Raw genomic sequence first — 23,474 nt, forward strand, 5'->3', positions numbered from 1 at the left:
GGACGAGGCCGGGGAGACCCCAGACCCCCCCTGTAAGAGATGGGCCGGAGGTAATAAGGCTCACAGCGGAACCAGAGCGGAAGATACCCCCCCCCTCCCCACCCCCCATATTTTCCCTACTTTTAGACTAGAGGTGTCTGTCTGTCTGTCTCCCCAGTCTGTCTTGTGAATAGTTAGACTACATGGACGCTGGACTCTGTTCTGATATTGATGTGGATATAAATGTTTGCAATGTCTGATGTACATGTGACCCTTCAATAAAATTTAGGTTGAAAAAAAAAAAAAAGTCTCCCGGCTGCAAAACGGGAGCAAACCCAGTATAAAGAAGGACACCACATTCCCCAGAGGAATTCCTTTTCTGTGATGCATCTTGCGCTGTTTCTACCGCAGTTTTGTGGCGGGAGATTTTAGTAGATTTTAGCCCCCTTTTTGTGTTTTGCTTCCTAATTTCTTCTTCCTCTGTACTTTGATAAACACATAGATACCCAGCAAGCTCTAAGAAACCCCCCAAATTACTACATAATACAGTATATATATATATATATATATATATATATATATATACTGTATTATGTGTGTATATACAGTATATATATATGTATATAAGTGTCTATTGGAGTGCTAGTAGGCGTGGCTAAATATATACAACAAAAAACAGAGAAGCCCAAAGCTACATCCAATATGACAAAAATACACAGTTATATTACCTATATATTCTCTTGAAAAGGGGTCATTTAGTTAAACCCTTTGGCCAAAGCATTTTAAGCCTGCAAGCCACCTCAAGGCATGACCAAATGCTTTGGCCAAAGGGTTTAACTACATTACCTTTTTTCAAGAGATTTATAGGTATTTCACAGTATATTAATGTCACATTGGATGTAGCTTTGGGCTTCTCTGTTTTTTGTCCTCTGTACTTTGTGCGTCTCTGTACGTATGTTTTCATCTTTTTCTAGATTTGCCAATATTTGTGTTTGAGTGTTTTTCGGTGCATTTTGTGTGCTATTGTGTCTTTTTGTTTGTGAATCTATATTCATGCCTGTGTGTTTGTGTTGCTTCTTTGGATGTATTTCCATATTCTGTATGTGTCTGAGTTTCTCTCTTTGGATCTTTACATGGCTGTTTCTGTGTACCTCTGTCTTTGCATGTGCATCCAATACGTATATGTGTTTGTATGTGTAATTTGTGTGTTTGCTTTTATAGACACAATTGTTGTATAGTACTTGCATGTGTATGTTTTTGAATGTGTATAGTAAATATTTGTTTATTTTGTGTCTGAATGTGTGTACATGTATATATATATTTACCTTTTTGTTTTTTTTATACCAGTCTCCCATGATTGCTCTCTTTGCCTTTCTGCCTGTCTGTCTCTGCCTGTCTCTCCTCTGCCCTTTCTGTGTCTCTACCTCTCTCTCCAAACGTCTACTGTATGACTTTGTCTCTGTGTGTCTCTACCTCTCTCTCCCAATGTCTCTCCATGTCTGTGCCTATCTGTCCCCGTCTCTGTGTCTCTGTGTCTGCCTCTCTCCCTGTCTCTGCCTGTCTCTGCTTCTCTGTCTCTGCCTGTTTCTCCCGGTCTCTGTGTCTCTCCCGGTCTCTGTGTCTTTGCCTTTCTGTTTCTGCTGGCCTCTGCCTGTCTCTCCCAGCATCTCAGCCTGTCTCTCCCGATCTCTGCCTCTCTGTCTCTCCCGGTCTCTATGTCGCTGCCTCTCTGTTTCTGCCTGTCTCTCCCGTTCTCTGCCTGTCTCTCCCAGCATCTCAGCCTGTCTCTTCTGATCTCTGTGTCTCTGCCTCTCTGTCTCTGCCGGTCTCTGTGTCTCTACTTGTCTCGTTCTGTCTCGGCCCCTCTGTCTCTGCCTGTCTCCCGATCTCTGTCTCTTCCTGTCTCTGCCTGTCTCTCCCCATCACTACCTGTCTCTCCCGATCTCCGTGGCTCTCCCTGTCTCTGCCTGTCTCTCCCCATCACTACCTGTCTCTCCCGACCTCCGTGGCTCTCCCTGTCTCTGCCTGTATCTCCCTGCGTCTCTGCCTGACTGTATCTCCATGTGTGTTTATCTTTGCTGGCCTTTGTTTCACTTCTCCGCAGTTTGAGTATTATAACTCCGTGCGTATTAACGAGAAGGACGAGTACGATAATTACGTGGAGCTCGGAAACAAATTCATACTGGAGACAAACGAGCATTTCAATAACCTGATGGTGAATACAACTCTCAGCAACATTCAGCTTCCGACTAACGTATATAACAAAGGTGAGGCTCGGTGCCCCCTACTGGAGGGGCAGGAAACGTCAGGGCTCAGCTCGGACTCTGCTCAGGTTCACTGCACAGAAAAACCGGAGGGTAAATTAATAATCGTGTTTTGTTGGTCACCTTGAAAGGGGCGGGGCCTCTGAGGACAAAAGTGAACCAAGGACAGTGACATGTTTAATGCATTAAAATGCTCTGTAAGTTTTGGCATCTCCTGCTGCCACGTGAAGTCACGTGACGACGCATCACCTTGACAAGAGGACCAGCACATCACGTGATGTCATCACGCCCCACACGCACACACGGTGCACCGAGCCCCGTAATACTCCCAAGCCGGCCCTGCAGGTGGTCAACACCCTTTAAAAAAATTTTTTTTTTTTAAATAGTCAAGTAAACATTAGAGATGGGTGGAACAGTCCAAATCCATTTCCCGGAAATCCGCATTTCCTTTTGTAAAATCCGTCCCGCCTAGTAAAATCCGTCTGCGGCCGGCACCATTAATGACACGCACACACACAGCATGGGGAGAGAGAGAGAGACACACACACAGCATGGGGGGAGAGAGAGACACACACACAGCATGGGGGGAGAGAGACACGCACAGCATGGGGAGACACACACACAGCATGGGGGGAGAGAGAGACACACACACACAGCATGGGGGGAGAGATACGCACAGCATGGGGAGAGAGACACAGCATGGGGAGAGAGAGAGACACACACACACAGCATGGGGGGAGAGAGACACACACAGCATGGGGAGAGAGAGACACATACACAGCAAGGAGAGAGACACACACACACAGCATGGGGGGAGAGAGAGACACACACACGCACACAGCATGGGGAGAGAGAGACACACACACAGCATGGGGGGAGAGAGACACGCACAGCATGGGGAGAGAGACACACACAGCATGGGGAGAGAGAGAGACACACACAGCATGGGGGGAGAGAGACACGCACAGCATGGGAAGAGAGAGACACATACACAGCATGGGGAGAGAGACACACACACACAGCATGGGGGGAGAGAGAGAGACACACACGCACACAGCATGGGGAGAGAGAGACACACACAGCAAGGGGAGAGAGAGACATAGCATGAGGGGAGAGAGACACAGCATGAGGGGGGGAAAGAGACACAGCAAGGGGATAGAGACGGCATGGGGGAGAGAGAGACGGCATGGGGGGGAGATAGACGGCATGGGGGGGAGAGAGACATCATGGGGAAGAGAGCGAGACAGCATGGGGGGATAGAGAGAGGCAGGATGGGGAATAGAGAGGGACACAGAGAATGAGAGAGAGAGAGAGAATGGGGAGAGAGACACAGAGAATGGTGGAGAGAGAGACACAGAATGAGGGAGAGAGACAGAAAGAATGGGGGAGAGAGACACAAAGAGAATAGGGGAGAGACATACAGAGAATGGGGGAGAGGCAGAGAATGGGGGAGAGACACAGAGAATGGGGGAGAGACACAGAGAATGGGGGAGAGACATACAGAGAATGGGGGAGAGACAGAATGGGGGAGAGACAGAATGGGGGAGAGACAGGGAATGGGGGAGAGACATAGAATGGGGGAGAGACACAGAGAATGGGGGAGAGACAGAGACAGAAAATAGGGAGAGAGACAGAATGGCAAGGGTGGAACGAGAATGGAGGGATGGGGGGAAGGAGAATGGAGGGATGGGGGGAACGAGAATGGAGAGGTGGGGGGACGAGGATGGGGGGAAAGGAGAAAATGGTCTGTGTGTGAGAAGGGGGGACAGAGAGGGGCAGAGAAACATAAAGGAGACATAAAGCGCAGTTGATGATATTTGTTTTATATTTTTTTTAATGTTTCCCGGTTTTTACTTTGGTAAATCTGGCCACCCTACCCATATACCACCCTAACCCTAATCTCTCTCTGCAGTAGCCCCTGCCTGCCTGCTTCCCTCTGCACTGTAAGGTCCTGGTCTTTGCTGGGCCCCACTGCATGCACTGGTCCAGTGGGGCAACTCTCTCTCTGCAGTTCCCTCTCTCTTAGGGGTCCTGCATGGACTCTCTGTGCAGGATGGGCCTGCACACCCTCACTCCCCCAGCTCCCTTTCCAACTGTCACCAACTGTCATTCCACTGGCTGAGCACAGTCACATGGTCCAGTGGAATGTACTTCTTAAAGGGCCATGTCCTGTGCTGATAGCAGACACAGGGGGTTACAAATACAATCCACACAATGATAAGTAATTAGCTAAGTTGCCGATCGATCCGTTCTCTTGTGACCGATTGGCAAAGATTTGGCTCGGGTGTTCACTAAATGGCTGTCAATGCAGCAGAAGAGGACCAAAGATGCAAACGTTGTGTGGGGAAGATCATGTGACCAGGCAGTTACTAGTTACAATTGGTGCACTGCTAGAGAAAGGGCAGGGCTCAAAAAGGGCTGTGCAGGAGCCTGTTTCAGAAGAGCAAGGGGATATGACTTTGTAAATGGTTGCTATAGAAACAAAATAGCTTGTTACATTATAATACATTAAAAATGTCATCCTAAGTTGTTAAAAAAAATGCTACAAGTATTTTCTCATAGTACAGAACTGATTTATTAAAAAAAATAAAATAAAAGACACATGTAGGATATTGCTTGGTCTGCAGCTTTAAAAGGATCAGAAGAAAATATAAACGTCATTTTTACACCGGAAGTAAGACTGTAACTGTAAATGGAATGGAGCAGTTTTACATTGATAACTCGTTTGTTTTGTGCCTGCTATGTGGATGTGCTCCTATTAATAAGCCACTTGATGCTGTCTGCAGTGATTCTTTCCTATGCTGTAAAACAGAGGTGCTCAACTCCAATCCTCAAGCCCCCCTTCCTCCCAACAGGTCAGTTTTTCAGGATATCCCAGCTTCAGCACAGGTGGCCCAATCAGTCCATGCTTCAGCACAGGTGGCCCAATCAGTCCCTGCTTCAGCACAGGTGACTCAATCCACTGATTGAGCCACATGTGCTGAAGCTGGGATATCCTGAACCTGAGATGTTGGAGGGTCTTCAGGACTGGAGTTGAGCACCCCTGCTGTAGAACTTGTATATGGGTTGCTCATTGGGAATGGCGCTTTAAGCGTGGGTGGGTGTCTGTGTTCTTGGTGGGTGTGGGATTTGTCACAGAGATACAGGCGTTAACCACCGTCCCCCCTCGCAGACCCCGATATTCTGAATGGGGTTTTTATGTCCGAAGCTCTGAATCCCATCTTCGTGGCCAACTTCCAGCGAGACCCCACCCTGACCTGGCAGTACTTCGGCAGCTCCACCGGCTTCTTCCGGCTCTACCCAGGTAAACAGAGCGGGCACTGGAGGGGCACACGGGAAATCGGGTTTCAGGTTACAATGGGCACCAGACTCCTGTCTATGCAAGTCTCCTGACACCGCTTAGATTGTAAGCTCTTCAGTACAGAGATTTCTATCTACGGTATATTGCTTGGTGAAACATAGAATTTGACGGCGGATAAGAACCATTTATCCCACCGCGTCTGGCTATTTCCCTGTCTGCTGTAAAACCTCAGATCCTATTTGATCTTTGGCTTTCTTTCATATTTAGGATCTACCCCAGGCATGCTTGGATTCACTTACTGTGTTACCCCTACCACCTCTGTTGGGAGGCTATTCCACGAATCTACCACCCTTTCTGTAAAGTACGTCCTCACATGTCCCCTTAGCCGACCACCCTCCCACTTCAGAGACTGGCCTCTTGTTCTAGCGCTCCTCTTACTTTGGAATGTGCTTCACTCCTGTACGTTGTTAAATCCCTTTCTATATGTGACAGTTTCTATCACACACACACCCCTTCTCTCCTCTAAGCTGTATATTTTAACCCTTCATATATGTGAACATTTCTATCATATCCCTCTCCCTTCTCTCCTCTAAGCAGTACATATTAACCCTTTATATATGTGACAGTTTCTATCATACCCCCCTCTCCCTTTTCTCCTCCAAGCTGTACATATTAAGGTCCTGTAGTCTTTCCCGAGAAGCCTTATGCTGTAGATCATGCACCATGTTAGTAGCTCTTCTATGCACATTCTCCAATGTATTTACTACTTTCCGGAGATCTGGACTCCACAATTGAACACTGTACGCTAGGTGAGGTCTCACCGATTTATATACAGTACAGTGGCATAACCCCTCTCTCTTTCTGCTGATAATCCCTCTCCCTATATAACTTCACACCCTGCTGGCTTTCGTATATTGCTCACGTACCTTTAAGTTTGCTGAAATAATGACTCCCCGGTCCCTTTCTTCTATAGTATGCGACATTATAGGGACATTAATACAGTACCATATTCTGCCTTTGCATTTTTGGGTCCCGAATGAATTATTTTGCACTTTTGGGCATTCATTTGTAGTTGCCCCAATCTGGACCATTCCTCCAATCTACCTAACTCATTAGTCTTTTTGTTTACCCATCCAGGAGTATCCACCCTGTTGCAGATCTTTGTGTAATCTGCAAAAAGGCATATTTGCCCCTTGTAGGATGTTGGACTTTAGATGGTCAGCAATTCTATATGGAAAGTTTCCATTAATTTCTCCACTACTGACGTCCGGCTCACTGGCCTGTAGTTACCTGTCTCTTCCCTACTTCCACTGTTGGGAAGTGTGACTACACTTGTTCTTCTACAGTCATCTAGAAATACACCTGCTAATAGTGACTGGTTAAATAGATCTGTGAATGGTGTTGCCAGCACACCCCTAAGCTCTTTAAATATCCTTGGATGTATCCAATCTGGCTCCATTCCCTTGTCAACTTTCAGTTTTGAAAGTTCCCCGTAGGACTTTCTCCTCTGTAAATGGACTTGTGTCCAACTCCTTTCCATTTATATTCCTGTTGCCCAACTGTGGTCCCTTACCTTGAGCTGTGAAGACCGAGCAAAAATATTTTTTAAGGTGGTCTGCTATTCTTGGACGAAATACTTATTTTCACTCAACAAGGCTTTCCCCTTCTGCCTTTAGTCTTACTATTCATCCTTTTGATTGTTGTCCAACTTCCATACTGACTGGGCTACTGTCTCTAATGCTTGGACCTCTGTACATCTGATGATTTGCTTATTCTCCTTCTTCCTAAACTGATACACGGTGCTCTTTATATTGTATTGTATGTTCTTGCTGTGTACATGGTTGGCTCCATATACATAAAAATATGACATACATAGACAATATTAAGGGCAGGTAGGAGGCAGGGTCACGATCTTTAGTATTATTTGGATTGGGGTTGGTAGTTGTCTGTTTTTACACATTGCTCTGGTAGCACATGGGTTAATAGTAACATACCAACTAGTAACAGTCGGGTATATTGGTATTAGAGGTAACAGTCGGGTATGTTGGTATGCCAGGTAACAGTTGGGTATGTTGGTATGACAGGTAACAGTTGGGTATATTGGTATTAGAGGTAATAGTTGGGTATGTTGGTATTAGAGGTAACAGTTGGGTATATTGGTATTAGAGGTAACAGTCGGGTATGTTGGTATGACAGGTAACATTTGGGTATGTTGGTATGACAGGTAACAGTTGGGTATGTTGGTATTAGAGGTAACAGTTGGGTATGTTGGTATGACAGGTAACAGTCGGGTATGTTGGTATTAGAGGTAACAGTCGGGTATGTTGGTATGACAGGTAACAGTCGGGTATGTTGGTATTAGAGGTAACAGTTGGGTATGTTGGTATGACAGGAAACAGTCGGGTATGTTGGTATGAAAGACTTGCTGATCAGTTCCACAATCACAATTATCAATGCCTAAATGCATATATTATATAAGGTTCAGCTACAGGCGCTCAATAACAAATAAAAGGAGTGTAAATATGTCCCCTGATTGACTCCAAAGTAGTTCAGATACAACCTTAGAGTCCAATCATGTAAAATATTAGTCCAAAAACAGTCCAGACTGCTGAAGAAAACCAAGAGGGTGCTGCTTTCTCAGATGGAAGTACTAACCCAGTACTTCAGTAATAACTGCAAAGGATGAGAAGAAAAGAAAGCGCACACTTCCTGGTGCAAATAAAGTTTTACTAGGTTAAAAACACAAATAGAAAATCAACAATACACTCACAAACATCCGGTCAGTTTAGGCAATATGTGGTAATCCACAGATGCGTGCTAGAGTTGTGCAGGGTTGTCTTTGAGTAGGGATACTATGCCAGCTGCCACAGCGCGTCCGCTGCCTGCTTCCGCCCCCCCAGTGGCAGGAGTGCCCTTCCGTGTCACGTGACGGCTTCAGACTGCGTCACCACGTGACCTCCTCACACTCCTCCTCAGGGCGTCGCAACAGCGCGGCACTTCAGGGATGATCTCACCACAGCCCGGTCTGACAGAGTCAGCCCGCTCCCTGTCTTCTCCCTCACAAAGTTCAGCACTGCAGTATTCTCACAGTCATGATCCTCCTTGCACCATACAAGTCACCCTATGCGTTTCGAGGCGTGGCCTCTTCATCAGGGACCCCTGAGGAAGAGGCCACACCTCGAAACGCATAGGGTGACTTCTTGTATGGTGCAAGGAGGATCGTGATTGTGAGAATACTGCAGTGCTGAACTTTGTGAGGGAGAAGACAGGGAGCGGGCTGACTCTGTCAGACTGGGCTGTGGTGAGATCATCCCTGAAGTGCCGCGCTGTTGCGATGCCCTACGGAGGAGAAGGAGTGTGAGGAGGTCACGTGGTGAAGCAGTCTGGAGCCGTCACGTGACACGGAAGGGCACTCCAGCCACTGGGGGGGGGCGGAAGCAGGCAGCGGACGCGCTGTGGCAGCTGGCATAGTATCCCTACACAAAGACAACCCTGCACAACTCCAGCACGCATCTGTGGATTACCACATACTGCCTAAACTGACCGGATGTTTGTTAGTGTATGTTGGTATGACAGGTAACAGTCGGGTATGTTGGTATTAGAGGTAACAGTCGTTTATGTTGGTATTAGAGGTAACAGTCGGGTATGTTGGTATGACAGGTAACATTTGGGTATGTTGGTATGACAGGTAACAGTCGGGTATGTTGGTATTAGAGGTAACAGTTGGTTATGTTGGTATGACAGGTAACAGTTGGGTATGTTGGTATGACAGGTAACAGTCGGGTATGTTGGTATGACAGGTAACAGTCGGGTATGTTGGTATGACAGGTAACAGTCGGGTATGTTGGTATGAAAGGTAACAGTCGGGTATGTTGGTATGACAGGTAACAGTCGGGTATGTTGGTATAACAGGTAACAGTCGAGTATGTTGGTATGACAGGTAACAGTCGGGTATGTTGGTATGACAGGTAACAGTCGGGTATGTTGGTATGACAGGTAACAGTCGGGTATGTTGGTATGACAGGTAACAGTCGGGTATGTTGGTATGACAGGTATCAGTTGGGTATGTTGGTATGACAGGTAACAGTTGGGTATATTGGTATTAGAGGTAATAGTTGGGTATATTGGTATTAGAGGTAACTGTCGGGTATGTTGGTATTAGAGGTAACAGTCGGGTATGTTGGTATGACAGGTAACAGTCGGGTATGTTGGTATTAGAGGTAACAGTCGGGTATGTTGGTATGACAGGTAACTGTCGGGTATGTTGGTATGACAGATAACAGTCGGGTATGTTGGTATGACAGGTAACAGTCGGGTATGTTGGTATGACAGGTAACAGTCGGGTATGTTGGTATGACAGGTAACAGTCGGGTATGTTGGTATGACAGGTAACAGTTGGGTATGTTGGTATGACAGGTAACAGTCGGGTATGTTGGTATGACAGGTAACAGTCGGGTATGTTGGTATGACAGGTAACAGTTGGGTATGTTGGTATGACAGGTAACAGTCGGGTATGTTGGTAATAATCTGTCTCCTTCAGGTATTAAATGGATCCCAGATGAAAATGGGGTGATCTCGTTTGACTGCAGGAACCGCGGCTGGTGAGGATTGCGCTGCTGTCCGCTCTGTCGCAGCGTAAGGAATCCTGTGGGTGCTTTGTATGTCAGAGACCCTCAATCTACATGAGTGGGGGTTACCTGATCCTTCTTTTACACGTGCTTTGGGTTTCCCCACAATTGTAGATCTAGTTACATGTTTGGACCTAGTAAAAGACACACCGTGTGTATGTTCAGGGGTGTTTTTCTGGCTTTTCCAAATACTCGCTTAATAAATAAGGAACTGATAATGTCGCTTTATTATTAACAGTTGTTATTTTTTAGCTCTTAAAAAGTTAGTGATTAAACCTGATGTGCAGCGTCTGAAAGGGATTCCGAGGCTTTGTGTATTCCCAAATTTCTCTCAGGAACCCTGCCGTATTCTCTCTGCTACCTGTCACTGTCCCCTCTCTCAACACCCCGCACCCACCCATCATTGTCCCCTGTCTCAGGTCTTCCCCATCACTGTCCCCTGTCTCAGGTCTTCCCCATCACTGTCCCCTCTCACATCTCCTCCCCATCACTGTCCCCTCTCACATCTCCTCCCCATCACTGTCCCCTCTCACATCTCCTCCTGACACTGTCCCCTCTCACATCTCCTCCCCATCACTGTCCCCTCTCACATCTCCTCCCCATCACTGTCCCCTCTCACATCTCCTCCTGACACTGTCCCCTCTCACATCTCCTCCTGTCACTGTCCCCTCTCACATCTCCTCCTGACACTGTCCCCTCTCACATCTCCTCCTGTCACTGTCCCCTCTCCCATCTCCTCCTGTCACTGTCCCCTCTCACATCTCCTCCTGTCACTGTCCCATCTCACATCTCCTCCTGTCACTGTCCCCTCTCCCATCTCCTCCTGTCACTGTCCCATCTCACATCTCCTCCTGTCACTGTCCCCTCTCACATCTCCTCCTGTCACTGTCCCCTCTCACATCTCCTCCTGTCACTGTCCCCTCTCACATCTCCTCCCCGTTACGGTCCCCTCTCACATCTCCTCCTGTCACTGTCCCCTCTCACATCTCCTCCTGACACTGTCCCCTCTCACATCTCCTCCTGACACTGTCCCCTCTCACATCTCCTCCTGTCACTGTCCCCTCTCACATCTCCTCCTGTCACTGTCCCCTCTCACATCTCCTCCTGACACTGTCCCCTCTCACATCTCCTCCTGTCACTGTCCCCTCTCACATCTCCTCCTGTCACTGTCCCCTCCTGTCACTGTCCCCTCTCACATCTCCTCCTGTCACTATCCCCTCTCACATCTCCTCCTGACACTGTCCCCTCTCACATCTCCTCCTGTCACTGTCCCCTCTCACATCTCCTCCTGTCACTGTCCCCTCCTGTCACTGTCCCCTCTCACATCTCCTCCTGTCACTGTCCCCTCTCACATCTCCTCCTGACACTGTCCCCTCTCACATCTCCTCCTGTCACTGTCCCCTCTCCCATCTCCTCCTGTCACTGTCCCCTCTCACATCTCCTCCTGTCACTGTCCCCTCTCACATCTTCTCCTGTCACTGTCCCTTGTCCTGCTTTTTTGAAGGTACATCCAGGCAGCCACATCCCCAAAGGACATAGTGATTGTTGTGGACATTAGCGGTAGCATGAAAGGCCTGAGGATGACCATCGCCAAGCACACGATCAGCACACTGCTGGACACACTGGGAGAGAACGACTTTGTCAATATCATAGCAGTGAGTCTGACGCAAAGCCCTGAACTCAAACCATGTAACAGCTATATCTATATATATATCTATATATCTATATATCTATATATATATATAGATATATAGATATATATATATAATATATATACCATGTTATACTCTGTAATAGCTATATACTATGTTATACTCTGTAACCATTGCATATATAGATATGTGCTCTATAACGTATGTATGTATGCATGTATGTATATGTGTGTGAGTGTATGTAATAGGATACAGCTATGTATGCATGCTGCCCTCTAGCTCTGTTCCTCTCTGGTGTGTGCTGCTGGTACTGAACCAATGACTGAGAGCACGGTCTTCTCTGAGTTGTAGTCTGAAATAGGAACACATGGCATTACAGCCAATGAGTGCAAAGGTTCAGAGGAGAGTTAACCAGGGACTGCAGGGAGAGACACAGTGGAGAGCACGAGGAGATAGCTGGATAGCGACAGAGGAGAGCAGCCGCTGTCTCAGAGAGCTGCACATGGCTGCATGCCTTCAGGCTCGATCAAGACTGGTTCCCGCTGTGAGAGCAGAGATCCGCTGAGGGAGAGCAGTACCTGGTGCAGCAAAGCTCAGCAGATCCGCACCGGAGAACGCACGGAGTGTCCATCGCCGTCGGAGGGGACCCTCAGCGGCTGCAGTTACCAGTGATATCGGAGCACCTTTGTGAAGTATAGGCCTACTGCATGTTAGTGCATTAAGAGCTCCAACGGGTCCATATACCCAGTATTGGACCCAGTATTGGGTCTCCTAGCTGACACAGACCTGCGCAGCGTTATTGTTAACTATTATAATATACGTATGCTGTGTATAGTGATCCTTTGCTGAGGATCACAAGGTTCTTAAGACTGGATAACAATTATACAAAAGCAGTTGTATCGCGCACGCGGTGTACCTATTTCCTGCCGTCTGACCCAAGGCTATGTGTGGCATATCGAGTAGCAATAAAGGACTCGGACCCCCCACCTCAGCACCAGGTGTCAGTCTGAGGCCGAGACGTTTAGAGGGGTTACATATACACACACACACAGAGTGTAACAGCTGTGTACCATGGTATACTCTAACTGCTGTATACACTGTAGCTGTTACGCCTAATTATAATTAATGTAAAACCAAATGAAACCAAACATAACCTCCTTGTGTGTTGCTCACTTAATGCCCCCCTCCTATCGCATCCCACCTCCCCTCACACTCAATCTCCCCCTCTCCACACACAAACCCCTCCGCCACGAATCACACACAGCTCCCCCCCAAAAAATCATACACACAGACTGTTAGAAATCCATTTATTATATTACAATATATGAATGAGAACTTATATCAAGACAATTGAATGAGAATATGTCCTAAGGTTTAGAATTAGAATATAGCCAAAAGAGATGAATTCCAATGAAGTTTTAATGCACAACAGATGTTGGAGGTTGGCTTAGAGATCGCATTTCAAGGCCTAGTCTGAAATTCTGTGGCTAAAAGTTCTTTGTTAGGCTATCATTATACTCACGGCACGCGTGTGCGCGACGCCACACCAAACGAATTAATGCCAATGAAGGCGCACATGGTGCGTGTGACCAAGCGCGCGATTCTCTGCAAGACAAATTAATTTGTCTCGGCCAATGAGGGCGAACCGCTCACGGACACACCTCCACCACGCCTGAACATCTCCTGAAGCACAGTTCAAATTCGCGCAAGCGACAGGCGTGCGCCATGTGCACGCGCTCCGTCGCGCGCGGTGAGTATAACTCTGCCTTATAGGGAACCACGAGGAGAAAGGGGGAGGAGTTAGTGATCAATAAATACAGATGTTTTTTGATCAGCTCCCTCTACCTGCAAGACTCTTTCTCCAAGATCCCTCTTCCCAAGACCTCTCTGCAAGAAACATCTGCAATGTGAGAAACAAAGGTTTCTCTGTCTTTGTTCTATGATTACATCTGAGAGAGGAAATGTTATCATCATTGATTGATCTTCCTTCTGTAAGTAATGCTATAAGAATAAACTATAACTTTGAAAGATCTTCTGAAGTATTGGAATCTTTATGAACAAGGAATAAGGTGAAATTATTCCAACACAGAGTCCTCCTCCCAAGAATCACACACACAACTCCTCCCCCCACCCAAGAACCACACACAGTTTACCGTGGGGTGGGGAGGAGAAGGCCTTTGGTCCCATGCTGGTCCCACAGGCGAATGCAGAATGTTGTGGTTTTGAAATTGCTGTTCCAAGAGGTTTGGAGCGGCAATTTGAAAGCTGGTACAAATTAGACATTTTCCTTCCTTTCGGGACACTGGGACAAGTGCTCTAAACATGGTACTGTCCCGGTCAAACCGGTACGTATGGTCACGTTACCTGTAAGTAATGAAGGTCTGCACGGTAGGAACCGTTACTATATACAGGGAACGTCATGCTAGTTTTAAGAATTTTCCTGGGGAGATCATATTCACCGCGAACTAATAAAGGTCAAGCCCGTTTGTTTACCCCGGCTCCGTGTATAAGGGTCCAAGAGTTTCAGATTGAAATAAAGCAGCTTTAACATCAGCGAACGGCAGCAAACGGCTCACACCCTATGGCTGCCCTTCGGCTGTGCCAAAGGCTGTCCGCCTTTGGGGCAACGCAGTTGGACACTGGGGTGGTTGAGATTGAATCTGCTGCAGCTGTGAGCAAAAAGATCTTTGTGTCCTCTTGGCTCATTAACATTCCAGTGAGTGGGGTTGATGTTCCACAAAGTACAAGCACATGTTAACCCTTAGCATGCTGGTCCTGTGCAGAGGGGAGAAGTTCTTGGGGAGCCTCATCAGGCTGTCTGCCTTTGGGGCAACACAGATGTACACTGGGGTGGTTGAGATTGGCTGCTTGATAAAGTTCCCACATGCTGATTGGCTGTCCGGTCTGCTTCTTTTTTATGAATGAAGCAGGGAATACTACAAGAAGCCGTGAGCCAATCAGATTGTAAATTTATTCTCTACTTCATCATAAGTAGGAATCTTCTCCGTTACTTCAGACAGATTACCCCCCGGGAGGCCTTTACCACTCTTAAGGTGCTGAACAGGAAAAGCTTACGAGCAGCTCGGAGGAGCAAGTAATTGAGTCGGACACCAACGATCGTTGTCAAAAACCTCTCCTGTTTATTAATAATCACAGTCAGGCTTTTATAGCCGAGCGAAACTGCAACTGTCTTTGATTTCAAGCCTGAAAAGCCTGCTCGCCACAGACTAAGTCCCGACTTTTGGGACCAAGTTCTCAGAACAGAACTTAGCAGTGGCGTCTGGAATTTCATGCCGATTTGAGTTCCAGGGGAGATTCCGGGCAAAGTCCTGGTCAGGGCAAAACTCTCCCAATAGAGTGCCCTGCACTTAGGAAAGTCTAGTTTTCGACCCCAGACACCAATAAGTGTGTCTTTTCGTCTGTATTTTGTGTTTCACTGTGTGTATGTGAATTTATGCCGAATAAATTACAGTGTATTTCTCTACCTTGTTTTGCTCAATGAATGATCCTGGTAAAAAGGTGTAAATAACCTGGTCTCCCGTGACACCCAGCACTTTAGTTTATTTCACTGGGGTCATGGTGTGACCATGTGCTTGTTATTTGAGTGGAGCTTAAGGCTTCACTGACAAGAAAACAGCCTATTGAATAGCGATCCATTGTTTGACACATTCCGTCAAATCTTGTGCCAAATAACACCTCCTATACTCACTCTTCAAATCCCTCCCTGATACAAGTGATGCACAATTGACACAAGGGATTACAACTCTGTTAATGGGAATTTTAACAGTGATCCTGTTTGATAGATAAAGTGATATTTATTTAGTGGTGCTAAACTGGAGGGTATTTTATGGCTAATTCATGTGACTAACCTGTAAAGGTGCCTTATGGCTTCACCCCACCGAATAAATATTGGGGGCTCTTTACTGTATAAAAGTCTCCCAGCGGTGAAACTCGGGCAAAATGGAACAAAAAAGCGGCTCCCTAATTATCCAAGCTTAAATCCCTATTGCATTCTAGGGGACCCTTTTTCTTTGATAAGTCTGGTGCAATGTTGCCCCACTTTTGCTGCCGGGAGAGTTTGATACATAAGAGCCAATTGTTAATCGTCCCCTCTGTCTGGTGATGGGTAATAAATGTTCCATTTGGGCTTTTCTCTGTTGCAGTACAATGATTATGTTCATTACATCGAGCCGTGTTTCAAGGGGATCCTGGTGCAAGCAGACAGGGATAACAGAGAGGTGGGTTTCAGCCCTCGCCGCCGGTCCCAAACTATAACATAGCGGTGTAGGCCTGTCTGTCCCAAATCTGTGTCCCGACCTACAACATAGCAGTGTCTGCCTGTCTGTCCCAAATCTGTGTCTGTCCCGACCTATAGCATCGCAGTATCTGCCTGTCTGTCCCAAATCTGTGTCCCAACCTACTGTATAGCATAGCGGTGTCTGCCTGTCTGTCCCAAATCTGTGTCCCAACCTACTGTATAGCATAGCAGTATCTGCCTGTCTGTCCCAAATCTGTGTCCTGACCTATAGCATAGCGGTGTCTGCCTGTCTGTTCCAAATCTGTGTCTCGATTTATAGCATAGCGGTGTCTGCCTGTCTGTCCCAAATCTGTGTCCCGACCTATAGCATAACGTTGTCTGTCTGTCTGTCCCAAATCTGTGTCCTGACCTATAGCATAGCGGTGTCTGCCTGTCTGTTCCAAATCTGTGTCTCGATTTATAGCATAGCAGTATCTGCCTGTCTGTCCCAAATCTGTGTCCCAAACTATAGCATAGCGGTGTCTGCCTGTCTGTCCCAAATCTGTGTCTGTCCCAAACTATAGCATAGCGATGTCTGGCTGTCTGTCCCAAATCTGTGTCTGTCCCAAACTATAGCATAGCGATGTCTGGCTGTCTGGCCCAAATCTGTGTCTGTCCCGACCTATAGCATCGCAGTATCTGCCTGTCTGTCCCAAATCTGTGTCCCAACCTATAGCATAGCGGTATCTGCCAGTCTGTCCCAAATCTGTGTCCCGACCTACAGCATAGCGGTGTCTGTCTGTCTGTCCCAAATCTGTGTCTGTCCCAACCTATAGCATAGCGGTGTCTGCCTGTCTGCCCCAAATCTGTGTCCCGATTTATAGCATAGAGGTGTCTGCCTGTCTGTCCCAAATCTGTGTCTGTCCCGACCTACAGCATAGCGGTGTCTGTCTGTCCCAAATCTGTGTCCCACCCTACAGCATAGCGGTGTCTGCCTGTCTGTCCCAAATCTGTGTCTGTCTCATTCCTAACCTATTGCATAGTGGTGTCTGTCTCCCGAATCTGTGTCTGTCTGTGTCCCAAATCTGTGTCTGTCTGTGTCCCTAATATGTCTGTCTATCTGTCTCTGACTCTAATCTGTGTTTGTCTATCTCTGTCCCGAATCTGTGTCTGTGTGTCCCTGTCCCGAATCTATCTGTCGGTCTCTGTCCCTAATCTGTGTCTGTGTTTGTCTGTCTCTGTCCCTAATCTGTGTCTGTCTGTCTCTGTCCCGAATCTGTGTCTGTCTGTCTCTGTCCCTAATCCATTTCCAAAACTGCATAAGCAAAATGAGGTGGTCCAAAAACTGGAAACTGAAGATGGTGCAGGGTTTGTATCTAAAGACTTAGAAATAAAGGACATATAACTGTTTACCCGGCAACACAGGAGAGGAAGTGGGTGTTATATAGATTTAAAGGTATAACCTAGCTATGAGAAAGAGGGGGAAGCATCTTTCAGAGAATTTGAAACATCCAGCGATGTAATTACACTGTTTCTGAAGGGTGGTGGTTTTTTATTGACAAAGTAGTAGTTGCAGAATACAGAAGAAGGGCTGTATTTACTAAGCAGTGCTTACATGTGTTAGATGTGGTAGGGTCTGTAACTTTGCAGCAGCTAATGGCAATATGGAGCCTTGGTGGGCTACACTGCCATTTATCTGCTGTCCGTTTGTAAGTTTGTGTTTTTCCTAACTCCCCTCTCTCTTCCATCCCTACTCCCCTGTCTCTCCTCTCCCTACTCCCCTCTCTCTCCCTACTCCACAACTCTCCTCTCCCTACTCCCCTGTCTCTCCTCTCCCTACTCCCCTCTCTCTCCCTACTCCTCTCTCTCCCTACTCTCCTCTCCCTACTCCCCAACTCTCCTCTCCCTACTCCCCTGTCTCTCCTCTCCCTACTCCCCTCTCTCTCCCTACTCTACTCTCCCTACTCCCCTGTCTCTCCTCTCCCTACTCCCCTCTCTCTCCCTACTCTCCTCTCTCTCCCTACTCTCCTCTCCCTACTCCCCAACTCTCCTCTCCCTACTCCTCTGTCTCTCCTCTCCCTACTCCCCTCTCTCTCCCTACTCTACTCTCCCTACTCCCCTGTCTCTCCTCTCCCTACTCCCCTCTTTCTCCCTACTCTCCTTTCTCCCTATTCTCCTCTCCCTACTCCCCTCTCTCCTCTCCCTACTCCCCTCTCTCTCCACCCCCCCCCCCCACTCCCCTCTCTCTCCTCCCCTCTCTCTCCCTTCTCTCAGCATTTCAAGCAGTTAGTGGACGAGCTGCAGGCGAAAGGTGTGGGGACCGTCAACAAAGCTCTGATTGAAGCCTTCAAAATCCTGAAGGAGGTATGTGCGAGTATATGTGTGTATGTGTATATATATAATTAAAGAAGGCAGCCAGCACTCCACTAGTAGGCATATGTGAGCATGTGCATGTCCCATAAGTATTGCTTAAAAGTTCGATACCATGCAGCTCCAAATCAGGCGACAGCACTCAGGCATAAGCAGGTGAAATAATGTATTAGCAAGAAGGCACAAAATACCAACGTTTGGCATAATGTGTTCCCAGTTTGACCCCGCCGGTTTCTCTGCTGCGTTTGTCATTGCTTCTGTTCCCCGCAGTTTCGGGAGGCAGGCCAGGGTGGGCTGTGTAACCAGGCGGTCATGCTGATTACCGACGGCGCGGTGGAAGATTATAAACCGGTGTTTGAGAAATACAACTGGCCCGATAGAAAGGTTAGCCCTGATACTGAATGCAGAGGCTCTGATGTCCATGGGAAGGGGGGGGGGGGAGAAGGGGAACGTGTGCGACAGCCCAAGGGTCCCAAATAAAGACATTCCGGGGGAATTTACTGATTAGAAGTTCTGTCTGTTTATTAAAAGTACCATCTTATTTCTGACACACCTTGTCTTGTGGTGCTTCTCCTGCATTTGACACAGATGAATGGGACCTGGGGCCCCTGGAGTCTGTCCCTCCGACCGCCGGGGGACACAGAAAGTGGGGACCTATGGCCCCCCAGTCTGCCCCCCTCCTGCGTGTCATTGTCCCCTGTCAGACTGCGTGCAGATCACTCTGATGAATGATGGTTTTGATGCTCCCAGGTTCGGATTTTCACGTATCTCATCGGGAGGGAGGTCACTTTTGCTGAGAATGTGAAATGGATCGCGTGCAGCAACAAAGGTATCCAACAGTCACTGGGGAACGGTGGGGGGGGGGGAGGGGTATTAACCCCTTTGCTGCTGGCGAGGTTGAAACACATTGCTTGGCAACAAAGAGGTTAAACGCCTGACAAAGAAAACACATTGCACTGTGCAAAGCATCGTTAATGCCATTATTATAATTATGTGTATTATTATTATATTATTGTTAGAGAATCTAGGACAGGGGTAGTCAACTTCAGTTTTCATGTCGAAGACTGAGCCACTGATTGAGCCACCTATGCTGAAGCAGGGATATCCTAAAAACCTGACCTTTTGATGGCCCTTTAGGACTGGACTTGGCTACCCTTGGTCTAGGCACCAGAAAAGGAAAGCTGGGGTTCCCTACATTAACTCCCTCCATGCCAGAGTTTTTAAGTAGGTTGCAAAGTACAGCACGCAGGAACTGAAGTGGTTAATTGTCCCCCTGGTACTCCAGTGGTTGAACAAAGAAGTTGAGCAGATAAGAATCCCTTGGCCCACCTAGCCTGCCCAGTTTCCTATCCGCTGTAAAACGTCACACCCTATTTCATCCTGGGCTTTCTTTCATATTTAGAATCACTGTACAAATAATAAGACGCCTTTTAAACATCCACCTCAGTCACTTAATGTTGCATTGTAAGGATCTGCAGCCATGTGCTCTGTTCCCTTCTCAGGATATTACACTCAGATCTCCACATTGGCTGATGTCCAGGAGAATGTGATGGAATATCTCCATGTGCTGAGCCGACCAATGGTCATCAACCACGACCATGACATCATCTGGACTGAGGCGTATATGGACAGCGCGGTGAGTGAGGCGAGGAGTCAATTATCTTGGAGAAGCTTCCACGGTGCGCAGTGTGAACCTCTCATTACACACTTCTGACACCCAATGTGTGCTTCTCTTTCTGCCATCGGACACCTTTACACCCTGACACCGTGTGTCCCACCCTTTCCCAACACACACCTCTACACCCTGACATCCTGTGCGTGCCACCCTCTCCCATCAAACAGACTTCACCACCATGACATCCTGTGCGTGCCACCCTCTCCCATCACACACACCTCTACACCCTGACAGTGTGTGCCACCCTCTCCCATCAAACACACCTACACCATGACAGTGTGTGCCACCCTCTCCCATCACACAGACTTCACCACCATGACATCCTGTGCGTGCCACCCTCTCCCATCAAATACACCTCAACAACACCAAGACATCCTGTGTATCCCACCCTCTCCCATAAAACATACATCTACACCGTGCCACATAGTGTGTGCCACCCTCTCCCATCAAACACACTTCTACACCCTGACAGTGTGTGCCACCCTCTCCCATCAAACACACCTCTTCACCCTGACAGTGTGTGCCACCCTCTCCCATCAAACACACCTCTTCACCCTGACAGTGTGTGCCACCCTCTCCCATCAAACACACCTCTACACCCTGACATCCTGTGTGTGCCACCCTCTCCCATCAACCACACTTCTACACCCTGACATCCTGTGCGTACTACCCTCTCCCATCAAATACACCTCAACACCAAGATATCCTGTGTGTCCCACCCTCTCCCATAAAACATACATCTACACCATGACACATAGTATGTGCCACACTCACCCATCAAATACACCTTCCCACCAAGACATCCTGTGCGTGCCACCCTCTCCCATCAAACACACCTCCCCATCATGACATACTGTGTGTGCCACCCTCTCCCATCAACCACACCTCTACACCCTGACATCCTGTGTGTGCCACCCTCTCCCATTAAATACACCTCTACACCCTGACATCCTGTGTGTGCCACCCTCTCCCATCAAATACACCTCTACACCCGGACAGTGTGTGCCACCCTCTCCCATAAAACACACCTCTTCACCCTGATAGTGTGTGCCACCCTCTCCCATCAAATACACCTCTACACCCTGACATCCTGTGCGTGCCACCCTCTCCCATCAAACACACCTCCCCATCATGACATACTGTGTGTGCCACCCTCTCCCATCAACCACACCTCTACACCCTGACATCCTGTGTGTGCCACCCTCTCCCATTAAATACACCTCTACACCCTGACATCCTGTGTGTGCCACCCTCTCCCATCAAATACACCTCTACACCCGGACAGTGTGTGCCACCCTCTCCCATAAAACACACCTCTTCACCCTGATAGTGTGTGCCACCCTCTCCCATCAAATACACCTCTACACCCTGACATCCTGTGTGTGCCACCCTCTCCCATCAAATACACCTCTACACCCGGACAGTGTGTGCCACCCTCTCCCATAAAACACACCTCTTCACCCTGATAGTGTGTACCACCCTCTCCCATCAAACACACCTCCCCATCATGACATACTGTGTGTGCCACCCTCTCCCATCAACCACACCTCTACACCCTGACATCCTGTGTGTGCCACCCTCTCCCATTAAATACACCTCTACACCCTGACATCCTGTGTGTGCCACCCTCTCCCATCAAATACACCTCTACACCCTGACATCCTGTGCGTGCCACCCTCTCCCGTCACACACACCTCTACACCCGGACAGTGTGTGCCACCCTCTCCCATAAAACACACCTCTTCACCCTGATAGTGTGTGCCACCCTCTCCCATCAACCACACCTCCCCACCATGACATCCTGTGCGTGCCACCCTCTCCCATCACACAGACTTTACAACCATGACATCCTGTGCGTGCCACCCTCTCCCATCAACCACACTTCTACACCCTGACATCTTGTGTGTGCCACCCTCTCCCATCAAATGCACCTCTACACCCTGACATCCTGTGCGTGCCACCCTCTCCCATCAACCACACTTCTACACCCTGACATCTTGTGTGTGCCACCCTCTCCCATCAAATGCACCTCTACACCCTGACATCCTGTGCGTGCCACCCTCTCCCATCACACAGACTTCACAACCATGACATCCTGTGCGTGCCACCCTCTCCCATCAACCACACTTCTACACCCTGACATCTTGTGTGTGCCACCCTCTCCCATCAAATGCACCTCTACACCCTGACATCCTGTGCGTGCCACCCTCTCCCATCACACAGACTTCACAACCATGACATCCTGTGCGTGCCACCCTCTCCCATCAACCACACTTCTACACCCTGACATCTTGTGTGTGCCACCCTCTCCCATCAAATGCACCTCTACACCCTGACATCCTGTGCGTGCCACCCTCTCCCATCAACCACACTTCTACACCCTGACATCCTGTGCGTGCCACCCTCTCCCATCACACAGACTTCACAACCATGACATCCTGTGCGTGCCACCCTCTCCCATCAACCACACTTCTACACCCTGACATCTTGTGTGTGCCACCCTCTCCCATCACACACACCTCTAACAGATCACAGAAGTGCCTGGTTCTCCCTCAGTATTTTCTGTCTGTCTGTTTCTCTCTGTTACATTGTAACCCATTCTGTTCTCTCATCCTGTTTCACCCTCATTCATCTTTTCACTGCCATCAGCTGCCTAATTCTGAGGAGGTAACCTGTGCTTTGGATGTTGTGATCTGACTCCCTCTCGTGTCACTGTGGTGCTAGTTTGGTTAGTCTGTGAGGTGTGTGCCGTGCCACTGTTCACACAATGCTTGTGCAAGTCACTCATTCAGTTTTCGTTCTGTCATTGAACTTTGTGTTGCACAAAAGCAGAATGAATTAAACCATGATACATGTTATTGGATCAACTCCAAAGTTCTTTCAAACGTTATTATTAATGGGTCAGGCGGCAAGGAACTTACGTTTTTGCATCTGAACAAGTGACTTAAACTTTTGTATAAAAAAATCTACAATTCACCCTCATATTGATCTGTTATTGATTTGTTGCTGAATTATGCTAGGACTTGTTGTACTGTCCAGGAAGGCATGTAGTATGTGAATGGAGAAGGCACACAGGTATCATTGCAAAATAAGAGCTTGCTCTATACTTAATCCATTACAATGGTAAGAGCAGGTAAGTGTAACATTTCGGGGACACGGCCCATTCTTAAGACCTGTCACCTCCAATATCCATGAAGGGAAAGCCTCCTCCCCCCTCCCTGTCACCACTGTGAGATACTTGGGACTTGAAACATTTGTTTTTCACTATGTACTGTATATGTTCTTATTGAGATGTTACTATGGGGATATATTATTGCTACTAGAAGCAGAGGAGACTTGGTGCCAACATTTATAAAAACAAAACGTGT

At 47.8% G+C, this 23,474-nt stretch overlaps 1 protein-coding gene across 7 annotated transcripts in view; it reads left to right on the forward strand.

Annotated features, from left to right (window-relative positions):
* Positions 1-23,474, forward strand: part of CACNA2D4 (calcium voltage-gated channel auxiliary subunit alpha2delta 4) — a 211,204-nt gene that overhangs the window by 34,126 nt on the left and 153,604 nt on the right. For 6 of the 7 annotated variants that reach the window (XR_012801888.1, XR_012801889.1, XR_012801890.1 and 3 more), the window contains exons 5-14: positions 2,084-2,246; positions 5,416-5,547; positions 10,085-10,145; positions 11,677-11,827; positions 15,988-16,062; positions 18,336-18,425; positions 18,702-18,815; positions 19,182-19,260; positions 19,934-20,067; positions 22,756-22,773. Coding sequence is in view for 3 of the 7 variants with exons in the window: in XM_075602360.1 (XP_075458475.1) it covers positions 2,084-2,246; positions 5,416-5,547; positions 10,085-10,145; positions 11,677-11,827; positions 15,988-16,062; positions 18,336-18,425; positions 18,702-18,815; positions 19,182-19,260; positions 19,934-20,067; positions 22,756-22,773 (1,017 nt within the window). In the remaining 4 variants the exon portion in view is untranslated. The remainder of the gene's footprint in view (positions 1-2,083; positions 2,247-5,415; positions 5,548-10,084; positions 10,146-11,676; positions 11,828-15,987; positions 16,063-18,335; positions 18,426-18,701; positions 18,816-19,181; positions 19,261-19,933; positions 20,068-22,755; positions 22,774-23,474) is intronic. The other variant, XM_075602361.1, reaches the window with a different exon arrangement.

Source organism: Ascaphus truei, chromosome 5 (genome assembly GCF_040206685.1).
Source record: "Ascaphus truei isolate aAscTru1 chromosome 5, aAscTru1.hap1, whole genome shotgun sequence".
Lineage (NCBI taxonomy): Eukaryota > Metazoa > Chordata > Amphibia > Anura > Ascaphidae > Ascaphus > Ascaphus truei.